Source organism: Pseudophryne corroboree, chromosome 2, assembly GCF_028390025.1.
Source record: "Pseudophryne corroboree isolate aPseCor3 chromosome 2, aPseCor3.hap2, whole genome shotgun sequence".
Classification (NCBI taxonomy): Eukaryota; Metazoa; Chordata; class Amphibia; order Anura; family Myobatrachidae; genus Pseudophryne; species Pseudophryne corroboree.
In genome coordinates this window covers 80,336,847-80,356,230 of record NC_086445.1, presented here as the reverse complement: position 1 = coordinate 80,356,230, position 19,384 = coordinate 80,336,847, and the positions used below count along the sequence as shown (strand labels likewise).

Here is a 19,384-nt window from a genome sequence, read left to right as displayed (position 1 = left end):
ACTCTCCATCCATATCCACAGGAACCCTTAACCAGCTTTTACTAAAGCCCCAAAATCATACCCAGTCTATTTTGCAGAAACAGACATTATCCTGGGGTTCTAAAACATATAGGAACTGTGACAAATATATCTCCTTACCAGTATACACTTAGGTCTAGGTCTACTAAGGACACAGTTGCGTGAAAGTTCCCTTCGGGAACTTTGCCCTAACACACTGTCATTCCGACTCTCCCATCATAAGTGTAAATGCTATGGAAATGCTTATGACTGCATTGCCCATTCTTAGGGTGTGTACACACGGTGAGATATTTTCTTTCGATTTTGACTATATAGTCAAAATCGCAAGAAAAGTTAGTGCAGATCGCAAGGTGAAAGTCACCTTGCGATCCCGATGCGCGGTCCCGCCAGGTCGGCATCGCAAGAAAAGATAGACTGTGCAGGCAAGTCAATCCTTGCTAGATCGGTGTACTGTCTAGTTCATCTCACATGTCAATGACATCTCACATAAGCCAAAATCTCACATAAGCCAAAATCGTAAGCACACATAGTCCATATCTCAAGAAAAGTTAGTCAAAATCTGTCCTATCTGGGCTCCGGGGAGTTCAAGGGAAATCGCAAGTAAAAATCGGCATAGCAAGGATCTCACCGTGTGTACACACCCTAATTAGGGTGTGTACACACGGTGAGATATTTTCTTTCGATTTTGACTATATAGTCAAAATCGCAAGAAAAGTTAGTGCAGATCGCAAGGTGAAAGTCACCTTGTGATCCCGATGCGCGGTCCCGCCAGGTCGGCATCGCAAGAAAAGATAGACTGTGCAGGCAAGTCAATCCTTGCTAGATCGGTGTACTATCTAGTTCATCTCACATGTCAATGACATCTCACATAAGCCAAAATCGTAAGCACACATAGTCCATATCTCAAGAAAAGTTAGTCAAAATCTGTGCTATCTGGGCTCCGGGGAGTTCAAGGGAAATCGCAAGTAAAAATCGGCATAGCAAGGATCTCACCGTGTGTACACACCCTTATATGGGGACATTTTTTAGGCCATATGCAGTGTGAATTCTGAAGAGATACACTTTGCCAGCGGACGTACATACACCTATGCAACAACCACATTTTCTTCATCCCCACACAAACATCCCCTGAATTCTTTATGAATCTGATTAATTACTAAATATACCACTTTACACTATTATGTTGACAGTAATTCATTCAAACCTAAACTACACATTGCAAATAGAATTTTACTGTACATTTATTTTAATATACAAAGAATAAGACCCTTCCTTTTTTTTTTTTTTACTTACTTAAATATGTTTTTAATAGACAATTAAAGCAAATTGCCTATTGTTTTCTATTGTCAGCATGGTACTTTGAGAAGAGTGGTGTAGTATATAGATAGCAGACAGTGCTGGATGATCCAAAATCTCTGGGCACCCAGCTGTGACTACCATGTGCTGCTCAGATTGAATGCTGCCTGTTTCATTACCTCTTCCTGGCAGCCAATTAGGAAACAGACTCATTGCTGTGATTTAGTATTTTACCACCAGACCAAACTGCATCTGCCACCTCAACAGCTATCCACCATAGTGACATTCTCAGCAACTTTATCCACCGTTCTACAGGAGGTCAAGTTTGACCTCACACTCTTGATATATGGGGTCTATTTACTAAGCCTTGGATGGAGATAAAGTACCAGCCAATCAGCCACTTTATCTCAGTCCACTTTATCTATCTATAGTTTGGATGTTTTATTAGTTCTGTTTGTTTATAACTAGTAGTTTCCTTTTCTTCCAAACCACATTGAGACAGCACAGTGTATATTCACTTAGTGTGATAAAGTAATGTGATGCTATTGCTGGATTTACGTTGCGCAGCCGTTGCCAGGCAACCAGTGAGAAAAGTAGAAGAAATATCTCGAACACTCATCCCTCCTTACTGACATGGGGGTGGACAGTTGCCAACTTAAAAGGAAACTGATATCAAAGTACAATTTGAAAGATATTATGTAATAAATAGTAGATTGTTCAATATTGCAATATGTTTCCTTTTATGAGAATTGTTTTATTCTGAATCTCTCTCTCTCTCTCTCTCGCTCGCTCTCTTAAAGAGTAATTTAATAATGGGGAAATCTAAATAAGACAGCACAATAAAATATTATCTCCTATATAATAGCCCAGATCTGTGACTTTGTGACTCATTTGCTAACGCTGGGCGGAGTCACAACACTAGGCGGAGTTAGTCAAATGAGTCACAGATCTGGGCAAATCTATAGGAGACTAGGAGCAGAAGCAGATGGTATGGGCATGGCACAGGCAGGGGTGCATATCTCCCAGCTTTCTTCAGGCAGGAGGGACACACATGCAGCGAAAAGGGGGCGTGTCCAACGAAAATGGGCGTGGCTTCACCGGAGGGCCCCCGTTTTCGTCAGTGAGGGGGCATGCCCAGCGCTCTGTGAGCTGCTGGCATGCACCCAGGGGCGGATTATGAGTCCGGGGGGCCCAGGGCACTTGAGACAGGGGAGCCCTATCTCATTGCTGTGCCTGCTGTGGATTTGGGGGCGTGGCCTAATCGTGGCTGCGTGGCCACACCCCCTTATGCAAATTCCGGATATTTTTTTTCCCATGGGATTTTGGCCCCTCAGCTAGGGGTAAATCCAGAGGGGGTGGTCGCTCCCCCCTACACACCCGCACAGGCAGAAGAAAGCAGGGAGACTGCTGCCTCCCTGCAACACCACAGACCTGCCAACACGCAGCAGCGTGTGCTGGCTGTAGCACAATGTTGCTGCTGTTACTGGCAGGACGGGGAGCTTAAGAGCTGGGACAGAGCTACTCCAGCCGGGGGGGGGGGGGGGGGGCCTAAAACTGTGGGGCCCACGGTATGTACCCCTGGCCCTCCCCCCTTAATCCGGCTCTGCTGCCGGAACCCCCGCTTAATCCGTACCCCCTGATGCCCCCTCTCCTCCTGTCTCCACTAAATAGACGCTGTGCGCATCTATTCACCGCTGTTCTGCTAAGCAGAACAGCGAGTTCAGGAGCTTCCCAACTGCCCCCCCTTCACCACGGGACAATGCGGGCCACGGGTGGGACAGCGGGACAGACCCAAAAAAATGGGACTGTCCCGCAAAAATCGGGACAGTGGGGAGGTATGGGGTTGTGTGAGGGGGTATGCCGTACAGACAGACGGGCACCGGCTCACTGTGTGCTTGACCCCCCACATCAGCAAACTCAGCAGGGGCTCTCTGGCGCGGAGGAGCGTCACTTTCTGGCACACTCCACGCTTCTTAGCTGCAGTTTTGTGGGGCACCTGCCGCTGTGCAGTTTCCGTACTGCCTCTGTTATCTCCAACCCCGGCAACCCCACCGCTAGCTGCAGCGCTGCCGCCCGCAGTGAGGTGCGCCCAGCTCCTTCACACACTTTAGCCGGCGGGTAGCGCTGCAGAAGTCCGCGCTGATTGCAGGCTCCGACCCCCTCCTCCCTCCAGCAGCAGCGTCTCCTGGGAACTAACCAGTCACTCCCAGTCTCCCCTTTCTACAGTGCCCGGCAGCCGCGAGGTCCGCGCCGCGTGAATGCTATGACCCCCTCCTCCCTCCAGCCGCAGCGTCTCCTGGGGGCTAACCAGTCACTCCCAGTCTCCCCTTACCACAGTGCCTGGCAGCTGTGTGAGGTCTGCAGTGTGTGACTGAGGAGGGGGGGAGGGATGCGGACGGGCAGAGGAAGCAGGACTCCAGCCTGAGAGAGTCAGCCATGCCAAGACTCCACCAGCAGCAGATCCCAACAGGTTGGAGTGGAACAGCAGCAGCCAGCAGCAGTGACTCCGGTAAGACACATCTGTCTGTCACCACTGTTCTGTCCCTAATACCAATCTCTCCCGTGCCCTGTGTTCTGTCATGTCCCTGTCACCCCTGGCCTTGCCCTGTCACCCCTGGCCTTGCCCTGTCACCCTTATCCTGGCCCTTTCACCCGTATTCTGGCCATTTCACCCTTATCCTGGCCCTTATCCTGGCCATTTCACCCTTATCCTGGCCCTGTCACCCTTATGCTGGCCCTGTTACCCCTATCCTGGCCCTGTCACCCCTGTGCTTGCCCTGTCAACCCTATAATGGCCCTGTCACCCCTGTCCTGGTCCTGCCGCCCCTACCCTGGCCATGTCACCCCTATCCTGTCCCTGTCATTTCTGTCCCCTGTACTGGCCCCGTCACACCTGTCCTGGCCCCTTCACCCCTGTCCTGGCCCCGTCACCCCTGTCCTGGCCCTGTTACTGCATACCCTCCAACTACCTTTTTGGCAGGTACAGTCCCCGCAGCGCCTCCAGACCCCTCCCCAATGCACCACACCTCCGCACCTTCCCCTCCACCACATGCGGCACCCCACCCCTCCCCCATACGCAGTGCCTCCAGACCCCCTACACCACCCACGGCTCCCACTCTCCCGCCCCTCCACCACCCACAGCACCTCCAGGCCCCCTCCACCATCCACCCCCCATATATGTCTCCCCCCACACCTGCCCCCCCTCCACCCACAGCATCTGCAGACACCCTCCTCAATCCGTGGTTCCCCCCCCCCCACTCCTCTCCCACCCACGGCACCCCTACACCTGCCCCTCCACCACCTGCAGCGCTTCGAGACCCCCTTCCCCATCTGCCGCACCACCTGTACCTGCTCCTCCCCCACCCATGGTGCCTCCAGACCCCCTACCCCACCCCCGCCACCCCCGCCCCTTCCCATCCCACAGCACCTCTGGATCCCTTCACCCATCCGCAACATCCCCACACCTGCCCCTCTCCCACCCATGGCACCCCTGCCCCTCCCCCACCTGCAGTGCCTCTGGACCCCTCCCCCATCTGCAGCCCCCACTCCTCTGCCCCTCCCCCATCCGTAGCACCTCCCGATCCTTCCCCATCCGGGCCCCCCCACGCATCCGCCCCCTCCTCCACCCGCAGCATCTACAGACACCCTCCCCCATCCGCAGTCCCCCCCCGCACCCGCTACATTCTGTACATCATGCCCTGCAGGTGCTGTTCACGCCGTCGCAAGGGGCTGCGCCTCCTTCACCAACGCACGCCCTTTCATTGTGCAATATTTAACCACTAACAAAGGAATGCAGGTAATACTCCATATAATACAAATATTGAACCCAAGAAAGGCATGCAAGGGTTAAGGGGGCGTAGCCCCTTGCGACGGTGTGAAGAGCGCCCGTAGGGCGCGATGAAGCACCTAGTTGTTAAATAATAATGTGCTTTTCTACTTTTTTTTCCTTCAAAAATAATGTGCTTGACTCAAAATAAGGAGTATGAGAAGGGTGTGGAGGTACTGATAACCTGGGCCTAAGATTGTTTGGGAGGGCCTAAGCCACGGGCAGGGCTGCTGCAAGGTTTCTCAGTACCCTAGGCAAAACGCCAGCCTACTGCCCCCAACCAATACCCAGGGCAGTCGAAAGCCGGGCTGGGCCCAGGCACTTTTCAAGGGGCATGGCCTAATCACAGGAGGCGTGGCCATGCACCCTTAGAAAAAAATACTGAAAAAAATTGTATTTTAAGAACCTCCATGGCAACACTGCAGCCCAGTACACAGCAGAGTGTGCTGGGCTGAGGAGAAGAGCTGCAGCTGCTGCTGCTAGTCAAAGGGGAGAATGCCTAGGCTGTTACTGGACCCTCACTGGGCACATCCATTGGACCTGGGCCCGGGTATTTTGTACCCTCTCCCCCCCTCTTTCGGCACCACTGCCAATACCCACTTTCCAGCCCTTCAGATGACAGTGTGGGCGGGATGTACTATATGTCATCGCCGCCCCTCGCCGCCTACCGCAGTGATACTAATCGCATATGTACTAACATATGCGATTAGTATCGCAATGCGGTATAGGAGACCCCCGCGATGATGTGTGCAGGGGTCGGCGGGGGTCAGCACGGATCTCCGTCACCTCCCAGACCCGGGAGGTGACGTGTTCAGGGAGTCCCCGGGCTCCTCCTCCTCCCCCCTGTAGCCTGAAGGAGATAAGGCTGTGCTGCAGGGGAGAAGGAGGAGGGGGGCCGCAGCAGCACAGGTATGCCGGGGGAGAAGGGTCGTCGTGTGCGGCACGGGGGGGAGCGGCGGTAAGAATCCCATAGGCTTTTATAGGGTATCGCCATAAAAAGATGGCGATACCCTATGGGGCGAAAACGTGGCGGTCGGGGGTTAGTACATACGAAAATGCGGTAAAACAGGGTTTTACCGCATTTTCCCTTTGGTACATCCCGCCCTGTGACTTATATGTTCCACAGCCACCACTTGCATTAAGTACAACAAGGGTGTTTTTTTAGAGACACCCGTCATTTCACATCCAGGCACACTAGGCAGCAGCGGTGATTAAATATATTAGTTGTCAGAACAAATTGTTAGATATTAATAAATATGCCTAAAAAAAGATAATCAAGGTAATCTTACCAAACATTTTTCTCTGACAATTGTTCTGGTAAATAAATAATAAAGGGCTTTTGTAAGCATGACAGCCATTAAACCCCAAGACTGAGACAGAAAGTGTGCAAAATTACATTTACATTGTAGTCTCCATTTTGTGATTGTTGTGTGGTCAGATTGATCAGCCTTTAGCTGTGTGGTGGTGGATATTGGGTATGTCTTCAGATTTATATTGGGTTGTTTGAGTTGCGATCTGCCTCTGTTTTCTGAATTTCCCCCCATTTTTGGTATGTAATTTTGACAGCTTTTTGAGTGGTTGGCAGGAAACAGCGGCAGTCCGACAGCCATCTTGCCGCACTAGTGAGGTGCGTACCCCTTCCATACACTGTCTAAGCTGATTTCACCCTACTGGAGGCAGAAGTTCCACCTTCCCCCGATGGACCTTATGTCTACTATCGGAACAGGAGTTGTAGAATTCTCACTGCTCTGCCATTGCGGTTAGGGCAATTGGCCCATGCAAAGATGAAGTCAAGTGGCTGTCATCAGCCGCTCGGGCACTTTTCAGGCATATTAATACACAATCCTGGCAACTAAAAAAAGGCAAAAAGAAAGATGCAATGTCAACCTAAATGTACAAAATCATAGTTTGCTCAGTGGGTTACGTTCATTTCATTGTGACATATGTTACCTGTTGCTTTTGGGACTGTCACCCTCGCTCTGTCTGAGAAACATTCAATAATAAGGGAATTATTTTTTGTCAAATTATTCACCTTTTTTTGTCTCTTTATATTACAGGAAGCAGCAATTCAAACATCATGGCACCAGAGTTTTGGTCTGAGCCTCCAGGTAAGTCAGTATATTTTTCCTGTAACTCACAAGTCTGGCACGGCATTCTGGGATTTGTAGTTTCACACCTGGAAAGCCCGGTCAATGGCTGAGGCACAGAGCGAAATCGTCTATTTGGCATCAAGTTCTCCTGGTGTGTTTAGCTTTCTGCTAAATGTTTGCGGAGCAAAATGGCTGAGCTTGTGGAGGATCAGTAAGGGGCAGTTTAATTTTAGGCATGGGGCAAAGACGTTCCCTGCAAAGACCGCTGTGCCTAGCTCTGTGTGAAAATTGCATTTCATCTTGTGGAGAGGTATTATTAGACTGAGGCTAGAGGATAGGGAAGGGAATATTTTTAGAGGCAATACTTGGTTTACAGAGCGGCACACAGTCTCTGCCACTCTGCCAAAGGGCTTTATTCATCTCAGCTGGTGGAGATCAGGTGATCACCCAATACTAATACATTGTGCACATTGGAGGCAATTTTCTGGGAACATACCATGGCAATATTTGCATTAAAAAAATGTTTAATTTAATATACACAAAAGTATAAACTGAGCGCAACTAATCCCAATACAGTGTAATAAAACAAAATAAAATATACCCTGTGAACTTAAATAACAATATTGCTGATCGTATAAAGTATCTCTGAATACTCTCAATAATTTATTTATTTTTATTAAGGAAAAACTTATTTTTTCCTAAATACAAAAAAAAAAATGCTTTTAATAAAGACAGTCCTGATTTTCCCTCAGTCTCATAATATATTTAAACCATAGCGGCCCTTTAAAACCCATCACAAATGTTCCCCAGTAACTAACTCGCGTCTCCCTCCTGCCACAAATATGTCACTGCCTCGCTGGCACCATGGCAAAGATGGCTAAGACTATGGCACGGCACCAGAATCTTTGTTATCTTCTGCATCTATATTATTGGATATATGGTGCCAGGGGCCATATTTGTGAAGTAATCATCAGAAATATAGCACTAGTGCCTGCTTGTGAATATAGGACCTCATTCAGTAAGGATTGCAGATTCTGATTTTTAGCAGAATCTGTAACCCTTGCAATCGTATACTGGGGCCGCCCACCGCAGGGCAAGCATGCGACCCACCGCCCACCCACGGCGATCATGCTGTAATTGCAATCGCAGCGCATTTACAGTGTGGTCGCAGAAACTGTGGATGCCTCCTGCCGTCTGCAGGAGTCCCGCCGCCATTTTTTCGACCAGAGCGGCTGGCGCCCCAAAAACGCAGCTGACACGCCCTCGTTTCCCATTCGCCACCCCGAAAATGCTTGGTCGCCGCCCCCCGCCTGTCCCGGGCAGGCAGAGGCATTTGCAGTTAATGCAATCCAGTCGCATTCATTGCACGTGCAGGACGGGACCTACGCGTACACAGAGCGCACCATTCTTAAAATTGCGGTTGCATCGCGACTGGGATGCGTCCTGAATTAGTCCCATAATGTGGATTATTTCTCATATGCAGTCTATCGTTCTGTGCATTATGCATTTGTCGACGCCATATTTTTTTTCAAGGGTGAGGGAGCTGACAGACATTTGCACATGGCCTGTCAAATATAAAAACCCTATATGTACCCAAGCCCCCACCAGAAGAAAATGTTAGTTATGTTTCACAGTAAAACAAAATCTTTAACTTATTTATTTTATTAGCAAACTATTATTATAGTCATTTCATACAGTATGAGGAATAAAATGGCCGCTGTGCACATACTGTAAGAGGTTTCTTCTTGTTATGCCCAGTTCAGACGAGTTAACACTTAACAGATGAGAGGTGAGAGGATCAGTCCTGGACTATTATAATTACTACTCTATAAGCTTTTGAAATCTGCTGCTCATTTGCCCTCCATCTGCCAAGTGGCACTGTAAGTGAGCGTGGAAGGGACATGAAATGCATTTGGATGAAAATCCGCCCCAGTCCTCCTTTCTAATGCTCGGGCAGCTGTTTCTCCCTCTTGTAACGTAATCCTGGGCTGGAGAAGCACCAGAGGACCAGTAAGTGTACAGTGGGCAGCCCCTTCCCTGCACAGAGCAGGTCAGAAAATAAACAGGTCACATTATTACAGAGAAACCAACGTTCTTGAAGATATGAAAAACAGATGTGCCGCCCAGACGCCGTAGCTTTTTGTTTTACTTTCCACTCTCTGCCTTATTCCTGTAATTCTGAGGAGGATGGAATAATATGTGCACTTGTCTGCATGGAAAATTGTAGGCAGCCCACAGCTTTCACAGCTATAAAAAAAGAGGGAACACAAAATGTGGGATTTTGATTGACAGATCGTCCGGTTGCTTGCCTTTGTCTGTCTGGTGGAATATATGACAAGTGTTGTACCAAGTTCTGCAGTAAACAGAAGTGTTGTGACTGTGATACATTGCTGGGACCTGTGAGGTAATGTTATGAGTCAGAGTTTTATAGTCAGTTACATCTTATGACTTAATATCAAGCACCGCCAGGATATTCCCTTTTTAAAAGTATAGTGTTTTATTATCCAGAAGAACATCCGTAATAAACATGCAAAATGTTGCTATGGGCCTGATTGAGAGCCACACGCAAATTGGCCACATCAGCTGCCTCATTACGTGTGGCATTGTGTATATCACAAAGAGGTCATTATTATTATTATTATTATCATTATCCTTTATTTATATAGCGCCACAAAGGATCCGCAGCGCCCATTACAGAGTGCATAAACAAATGAGCAAAACAAGATAACAGCACTTATAGTTCAAGACAATATAGGACAAGTAACCACGGGTTAAGTGTCATCGAAGGGAGTATGGGGAAGACAGTGAGCATAGTCAAGAGGGATAGGATGAGATTTGGCTGGGTTTGGTGAAGACGTGGGTCTTGAGAGCCCGTTTGAAGTTTTGTAGAGAGGTGGAGAGTCGGATGGGGAGAGGTAGAGAATTCCAGAGGTAGGGAGTAGCACGTGCAAAACTTTGTAGGTAGGAGTGGGAGGCGGTAATCAATAGGCAGGAGAGGCGGCATGCATTAGTAGAGCAAAGAGGACGGATGGGAGTGCAGAGAGCGATGAGGTCAGAGATGTAAGAGGGAGAAGAGTAGGGGGTTTATTTACTAATATTCATGTTTTAGCCGTTTTTAAGGGTGTTTGATCTCGAATGGTATCGGGTGCATTTTACTGCAACTTTTTGAATCCTGATACGGTCATTTACTAAGCTGCCGAGTTTTCCACATTCGTTTTTTTCCGATGTCGATGTGATTCGTAATGGCAGGCAGTGTTTTATGGGAGTGATGAGTAAAACACTGCCTGACAAAACACAAGGAATCCCGGCCGGATCTGTGAGATCCATGCAGGGCTTCATTGTGTACCTTTAAAAGGTGTTTAAAGTGTTACAAATTCAGAAAAAAATTGTGTGGGGTCCCCCCTCCTAAGCACAACCAGCCTCGGGCTCTTTGAGCCGGTCCGGGTTGAAAAAATATGGGGGGAAAATTGACCGGGGTTCCCCCATATTTCATCAACCAGCACCGGGCTCTGCGCCTGGTGCAAAAAATACGGGGGACAAAAAGCGTATGGGTCCCCCGTATTTTTTGAACCAGCACCGGGCTCCATTAGTCAGAGAGATAATGCCACAGCCGGGGGACACTTTTATATAGGTCCCTGCGGCCCTGGCATTAAATCACTAACTAGTCACCCCTGGCCGGGGTACCCTGGAGGAGTGGGGACCCCTTAAATCAAGGGGTCCCCCCCCTCCAGCCACCCAAGGGCCAGGGGTGAAGCCCGAGGCTGCCCCCCCCCCCCCCATCCAAGGGCGGCGGATGGGGGGCTGATAGCCAAGTATAAAAATAAGAATATTGTTTTTTGTAGCAGTACTACAAGTCCCAGCAAGCCTCCCCCGCAAGCTGGTACTTGGAGAACCACAAGTACCAGCATGCGGTGGAAAAACGGGCCCGCTGGTACCTGTAGTACTACTGCAAAAAAAAAATACCCAACACAAAACAGAACACACACACCGTGACAGTAAAACTTTATTACATACATGCACACCTACATACACACATACTTACTTATGTTCACACGAGGCTCGCTCCACTTCTCCATGTAGAATCCTCGGGGTACCTGTGAATAAAATTATACTCACATAATCCAGTGTAGCTTGTGTCCTGTTTGTAATCCACGTACTTGGCAAAAAAACAAACCGAAAAACCCGATCCACGCACTGAAAGGGGTCCCATGTTTACACATGGGACCACTTTCCCCGACTGGCGGGACCCCCCGTGACTCCTGTCAAAGAGGGTCCCTTCAGCCAATCAGGGAGCGCCACGTCATGGCACTCTCCTGATTGGCTGTGTGCTCCTGAGCTGACAGTCAGGCTGCGCACTGAAGATACAATGTAGCGCATAGGCGCTACATTGTATCCAATGGTGGGAACTTTGCGGTCAGCGGTTGACCGCGAGTAACCTCAACCGCTGACCGCAAAGTTCCCACCATTGGATACAATGATGCGCTACATTGTATCTTCAGTCCACCCCGAGGATTCTACATGGAGAAGTGGAGCGAGCCTCGTGTGAACATAGGTAAGTATGTGTGTATGTAGGTGTGCATGTATGTAATAAAGTTTTACTGTCACGGTGTGTGTGTTCTGTTTTGTGTTGGGTATTTTTTTTGCAGTAGTACTACAGGTACCAGCGGGCCCGTTTTTCCACCGCATGCTGGTACTTGTGGTTCTCCAAGTACCAGCTTGCGGGGGAGGCTTGCTGGGACTTGTAGTACTGCTACAAAAAACAATATTCTTATTTTTACACTTGGCTATCAGCCCCCCATCCGCCGCCCTTGGATGGGGGGGACAGCCTCGGGCTTCACCCCTGGCCCTTGGGTGGCTGGAGGGGGGGACCCCTTGATTTAAGGGGTCCCACTCCTCCAGGGTACCCCGGCCAGGGGTGACTAGTTAGTGATTCAATGCCAGGGCCGCAGGGACCTATATAAAAGTGTCCCCCGGCTGTGGCATTATCTCTCTGACTAGTGGAGCCCGGTGCTGGTTCAAAAAATACGGGGGACCCATACACTTTTTGTCCCCCGTATTTTTTGCACCAGGACCAGGCGCAGAGCCCGGTACTGGTTGATCAAATATGGGGGAACCCCGGTCAATTTTTTCCCCATATTTTTTCAACCAGGACCGGCTCAAAGAGCCCGAGTATGGTTTGGTTTAGGAGGGGGGACCCCACGCAATTTTTTTTTTCAAGTTTTTACAGTAAACAGACCCTTTCCCATAGATAACCATGCACAGATCTCACTGATCCGTGCATGATTATCCAAACTCGCCTGGAAAAAGCAGGTCTATTTTTTTGCAGCTTTTTTTAACGAATCACTAAAAAATACACCCGCACTTGAGCACTCAGAGACTTACACCCAAATACGAATGAATAGTGAATACCCGTGTTGTATGAAATAACAGCCGCGTTTGACCGATGGTCTATTCATTCGTATTTCTGGACTCTGCCGTTCAAACCATTACGAATGGCCCAAACACTGCCGAGATTTGTGCTTAGTGAATTCCCGTGTTGGGACTTAGAAAAAAAAACACAAATCGGGCAAACTCGGATTATTAGTAAATATTGGCCTAGGTGAGAAGCTTGAATTGGATTCTGAATGGGAAGGGGAGCCAGTGAAGGTCCTGGAAGAGAGGAGAGGTGGACGAAGTGCGTTTGGTTAGGAAGATGAGCCGGGCAGCAGCATTGAGGACAGATTGGAGAGGAGAGAGGCATTTGTCTGGGAAGCCAGATAGGATCAGATTACAGTAGTCCAATCTGGAGATTACCAGTGAGTGGATGAGTGTTTTAGTAGCATACTTCACTATCATTATCACTGTTAGCGCTCATTTTCCCCAGCCCTATCTTGGTGCAAAAGATCTGTGACTCTGAATCACTCTGAATAGCCCAAAGTTCGGTCTAGTTGCCCACAACATGCCTGTGCATACTTCCCTACTTTCCCGGAGGCTCCTGTATTTGGGGTGGTGCTCCTGGCCGCTCGGAAAAGCATTTAAGTCTCCTGAAGCTGCACCTTGTCCGGAAGATGAGTAAAGAGGGTTGCACGGGCAGCCAATTATGCAATGCGCGCTGAATCATGTCATCATAGCTATGCTCACCGCTTTACAATGGCAGTATTCTTGCCAGTGCCGTAACTAGGCTTACTTTCGCCCTGTTCTACCAACGTCCTTGAGTATATGGCTGACAGCACTGGTAAGAACAAAACTGCTCAGAGCATCCCCTGCACCGCCCCACTATGCCATGGCATTCCCCCTCATACGCCCTCGACTGTGCCAACCTGGCTGCCCCATCCTGGAGCAAACAGCTCACTTATACTATGGGAGGTTGCTGCCCATGAGGCATTAAGGTTTGTGCGAGCCCCAGGGTAATTAACTTCTGCGGGCCCATGCCAATAAAATTGTCAGTATGGCATACTGGATATGTTATTGAAAAGTATAAAGTGTAAATTCTCCCAGCACCACATGTTTCTGCACACTGTAGTGTCCCCTGTACACATAATGCCACACAGACACCCCAGTTCCCATATGCCCCAGTTCCCCCCACAGTGGTGATGTAGCTATGTGTGGGGGCCCTCTAATATATGGAGCCCCTGGACAACCACCCTGTCACCCCCCCTTCTTGTCAGTCCGACTCTGGCTACCCATTTGCCGCACTGTTATACCCACTAAGCTGCGACTGGGTATGCGGCTGTGATGTGAACATTTCTGATTTGCTCGTAGTTGCTCACAATTGGGTCGGTACCTAAAAATCACGGACTCCGCTCGCAGAATCAGAATGTCAATCAGACCCTGGTGGATGTGTGAGCGGTGGGTGCCCATATAATAAGACCCTTCTGAGGCAGCTATAGCTGGAAATGCATGTAAAGGGTCAGCAAACTGAGCCCCTCCTCTCCAGCAGCAGTAGACTCTGGGATAATGCCAGAGTCTACTCCACATGTGCAGGTCTCCGGGAACATGGCACCTGTGCCTTACTCCCGGGGACACCTCCAGTGCTGCAGCGGCCATTTTCCGAGTGATTTGTACCCACACAGGAGGGCTGCCGCCACTCCAGATGGGTAAGTATAATATATGTGTGCGGTGTGGGCCCTACCTTGACCCAGGCGCCCGTGTGCACCACACACACTGCACCCATAGTAGAAACGCCTATGGGTCTTAGGCTATGTACACATTAGGACGACATCGCAAGCTATATGTCGTCTGCGACGGGAACCAGCATCGGCAAGTGCATACACACTTGCCGATGTCGGGAGGGACAGGGGTGACCATGCTGCATTTGACAGCATGGCCCTCGTCTGAGATATCGCCCGTCGGACCCTCATGTAGGTCCGATGGATGACATTACAGACGGCCTGCGGGAGAGCGCATTGTGTGATATATCGTCTGTACACACCTGACGATGTCGTTATCGGTGTGTACACATCCTAAGTTTAAAAACAAACAAACTATTTTCTTAGTAAATGTATATTTTCTTGTTACATTAGTGAAATTTACCTTGTTCTTAGATTGTGTTTTACAGAACACATTCAGTATAGGTTGTATAAGAAATGAGAGAGACCCATTTCTGTTGTCTGTCAGACATTGGGGGCAAATGTACTAAACCTTGGAGAGCTATAAAGTGGTGAGAGATAAAGTACCAGCCAATCAGCTCCTGACAGCCTGTAACATGGTAGTTAAGAGATGATTGGTTGGTACTTTATCTCTCTCCACTTTATCACTCTTCAAGCCTTAGTACATCTCCCCCCAGGCATGGCCACATAAACCACAGAGGACCCTATTTATCCCAAAGTGTCCAGACGGACGATTATTTATTCACTGGATTAAAAATAACTTATCAATGCAATTTATCAAGAAAATATTGCCAGGACAGTTCTGAGATTTTAATAATTTTAATTGTTACTTATATAAAGCACACATAATATATTAGGCAGCGCTTTACAGAGAATATTCAGCCACTCACAGCAGTCCCTGTCCCAGTGGAGCTCACAATCTATGGGTCTTAGTAAGACCTGATCGCAGTAGCAAAATTGTTCTCTAATGGGCAAAACCATGCGCACTGCAGGGGTGGGGGTGTGGGGGGGGGGGGCAGATATACTGTATCGTAAAGATAAATTTAGATTTGGGTGGGTTATATTGTTTCTGTGCAGGGTAAATACTGCCTGCCCTATTGTTACACTGCAATTTAGATTTATGTTTAAACACACTCCACCCAAATTTAACTCTCTCTGCACATGTTATATCTGCCCCCCTGCACTGCACATGGGGGGTCATTCCAAGTTGATCGCTCGCTAGCTGCCATTGTTCGCAGCGCAGCGATCAGGCTAAAAATGGGCATTTCTGCGCATGCATATGTGCCGCAATGCGCACGCGTGACGTACGGGTACAAAGGCATTTGTTGGTTTGCACAGGTTGTAGCAAAGTTTTCAGTCGCACTTACGGCCGCAAGAAGATTGACAGGAAGGGAGCGTTACGGGGTGTCAACTGACCATTTTCAGGGCGGGTTTGCAAAAACGCAGGCGTGTCTGAAAAAACGCAGGCGTGGCTGGGCGTTCGCTGGGCGGATGTATGACGTCAAATCCGGACACGAATAGGCTGAAGTGATCGCAAGCGCTGAGTAGGTTTTGAGCTACTCTGAAACTGCACAAACTTTTTTTTGTAGAGCTCGGCTGCACAACCGTTCGCACTTCTGCTAAGCTAAAATACACTCCCCAGTAGACGGCGGCATAGCGTTTGCACGGCTGCTAATACTAGCTAGCAAGCGATCAACTCGGAATGACCCCCATGGTTCCTCATTCCGAGTTGATCGCTCGCTAGCTACTTTTTGCAGCCGTGCAAACGCATAGTCGCCGCCCACGGGGGAGTGTATTTTAACTTAGCAAGTGTGCGATCGCATGTGCAGCCGAGCGGAACGACAATTTTTTTTTGCAGTTTCTGAGTAGATCTGAACTTACTCAGCCCTTGTGATCACTTCAGCCTGTCTGAACCCGGAATATACGTCAGATGCTCGCCCTGCAAACGCCTGGACACGCCTGCGGTTTCCCTACCACTCCCAGAAAATGGTCAGTTGACACCCATAAACGCCCTCTTTCTGTCAATCTCCTTGCGATCGGTTGTGCGAATGGATTCGTCGCTAGAAGCAATGCACAGCAACTATGCTGCTTGTACCTGTACGACGCACGTGCGCATTCCGGTGCATACGCATGCGCAGTAGTAATCTGATCGCTGAGCTGCGAAAATCGGCAGCGTGCGATCAACTCAGAATGACCCCCATGGTGTTGCCCATTAGAGAACAATTTTGCTGCTGCGATCAGGTCTGAATTACACCCTATCACATGGACGCAAATACACAATAGTTTTTTTGTTTTGTGTTTTTGTCAGAAGTCATTTGCCCTACCAGTATGTTTTCTGGAGTATCGGAGGAAACAGAAACTCCCGAAGCAAGCGCATGCAAATGATGGGAGAACATACAAAAGCCACACACATAGTGCATTGCTCAGGAATTTCACTCATGACCTCAGGGCTGTGAGGCAGTAATGCTAACCACTACACCAACCATGCTGCACAACTAGAATATATTGCCATGAAGTGGAACTGAAAGCCCAAATTTGGAAGATAACTGAGCAGTTAGGGAATGACTAAAATGGATCTGTTTCCACGCATGCAGACAGCGAGTTTAGCAGGCAGCGTATGTATAGATGTGACTTAATGCATTTTGCGTATCTCTGTCCTACTGACGTGTTCTCATAGGGTGTTTGCACCATATGGTGTGTGGCGATTGGCGAGACTGTGAAGCTCCGCCACGGAAAGTGTCTCATGCTTTCTGCTGCAGGGTACACTGGGCTCCACAGGGAATGACATTGGGGCGTAGAATAGGATCTTGATCCGAGGCACCAACAGGCTCAAAGCTTTGACCTTCTTCCCAAGATGCATAGCGCCGCCACCTCTATAACCCCACCTCCGTGCACAGGAGCTCAGTTTTGTAGTTGGTGCCATGCAGTAAGCAGGAACATAACGGGGGCTGCTCCAGCAGCCCTGAGAGAAGCTTTTAAAGAATATTGAAGACTTCAAGGGCTGCAGCAGAGACACTGTCTGTGTTAGATGTCAGTCAGACATCTCCTGCTGCAGCTCCATCACCTCCCCCAGCGGCGCTGTACACTCCCGCGCCCTGGTTGCCGGATACCTACAGCGGAGGCTCCGGTTTTCTTCAAAGTTAGTCACACAAACGATCGCTGTTCTCCCGGATTGCGTGGCCGCACTCAGGGAGGAGGTAAGGGGTCCCCTCGACGGGACCCGCTGTAAATAGTGATCCTACGCCGCCAGTGGGAGGCGGGCCGCGCGCACTGGCGTGGACACTGCGGTAGTACAGGGACCCCACTAGACCACCAGGGCATGGGCACAGGTCGGTTTTCTCTCATAAAACCGTTTTATTAAGCCCCCAGTACCCGGTGGTGAAGTCCAGCAGGGGATAAGGCTTTGACCTGTAGCCCCTCCCCCAGCCCCAGGGCGCCATTTGGAGTAAATGTTCCCGCCCTGGAGCTGCATATCTCTCTCCCTCACTCCCTGTCAGCATTTGGGCGCCATTATAGCAAGCAGAGCTGATCCTGGGACTGTTTGGGCAAATCCTCCTCTGTAAAGCCACCTGCCTGTCAGCGCTGTGCATTTTACAGGACACTTAAGTATTCTACATGTCTGCTGACAGAAAAAGTGCATTTAGTCAGAGTTATTTTAGTACAAGTAACCTGTGATACACACATACCTCCCAACTTTGAAGGGGGAGGAAGAGGGACTCCTGCGCGGCGAAGCCGCTTGCGACCCGAAAAGGGGGCATGGCTTGCCGTGGAAGGGGCGTGGCATCTGCCGAGTGAGCGTGGCCGAGCGCCACGGACTCATTTTCGGCATTTTGAGGGAGTGCCCAGCGCTCCCGAGCTGCTGGGCAGCCCCCTGCTCCCCTCCCAGCATTGAATAGATGCCGTGCACGTGCGCACGGCATCTATTCAGTGTTCACCGGCTGCTTTGCAGAGCAAAGCAGCAGGTGATCAAAGCCTCCCCCAACTGTCCCCCCAGCCTGCGGCACACTGCGACCCGCGGGAGGGACAGCGGGACAGTGTCCGAATAGCGGGACTGTCCCGCTGAAATCGGGACAGTTGGGAGGTATGTATATATCCAGTCTTTACTGTGCATTGTTATATCTATTAAGTGTATAGCTATACATAGTACTACTCTGTATTGCTAGTCCAGTGCAGTTTTATTGCATGTCATAATTTCTGCATTGTACAAACTGTGACTCTGTGTGTGTGCATATAGCTGCTGTGTGACCTCCATTTTGTGTATCTCACTCAGATTGCTATCCCTATATTCTATAACCTGAGGGGGCTAAGTGTGTCAGGTTTATATTAATATAGGCAGTTCACAGGATATACTCAGTGTGTATTCTCTCTGATTTTTAGTCACCATATACCTCTTGAATTCCCTGTTTGTGCTGATACACTACACAGGGGGTTCTTGTCAGGTATTGTGCTGCTGATATTGTACTGTGTTGCCTTGCATTGATCTTTTGATTATGTCAGCTACAAAGGGCAACGGAGCTGGGGCTGATCCCACATTGCGTGGTGTTGATGCTGCAGACACATTTGAGGATAACATAGCACCTGAGGGTTCACGATCTGGGGATTCCTTACCGCCCAGTGGAACTTTAGCAACGGGGGAGCAAAATGACCCATCTTGGGCTACCTTCTCCACGCTATTGAATACGCTGGTAACTAGACTAACGCCCCCTATGGGACCTCCTGTGCCGGTACAACCGCTTATGGTCCCCGCGGTTTACCCGCCGTAGGCAGATCAACTGTCCAATCAGTTACAGCAATTGAACCAATCACTGACTGCTCAAAAGTCTAACCCTCGCCCGCCTAAGACCAAGTGGTCCTCTATGCGAGCAATTACTTCCTCACAATCCACCAATGTCCCAGACACCTCGTCTGATGAGGATGGCGTTTATATGGACCCCACAGATTCTGATCCTGATGCTTCTGATGGGGAGGTTGTTTTGCAGGTGGATGTTCCTGACTTGTTAGAGGCTATCAGGCTCATTCTTCAGGTTGATGATGACCGGAGCCTGAAGCTGCCCCTAAGAAACCGG

General features: G+C 49.4%; 1 protein-coding gene across 1 annotated transcript in view; it reads left to right on the top strand.

Moving 5' to 3' along the window:
- Positions 1 to 19,384, top strand: part of AMOTL1 (angiomotin like 1) — a 216,611-nt gene that overhangs the window by 35,262 nt on the left and 161,965 nt on the right. Inside the window, exon 3 of the mRNA XM_063951456.1 lies at positions 7,198 to 7,248. Coding sequence (XP_063807526.1) covers positions 7,198 to 7,248 — 51 coding nt within the window. The remainder of the gene's footprint in view (positions 1 to 7,197; positions 7,249 to 19,384) is intronic.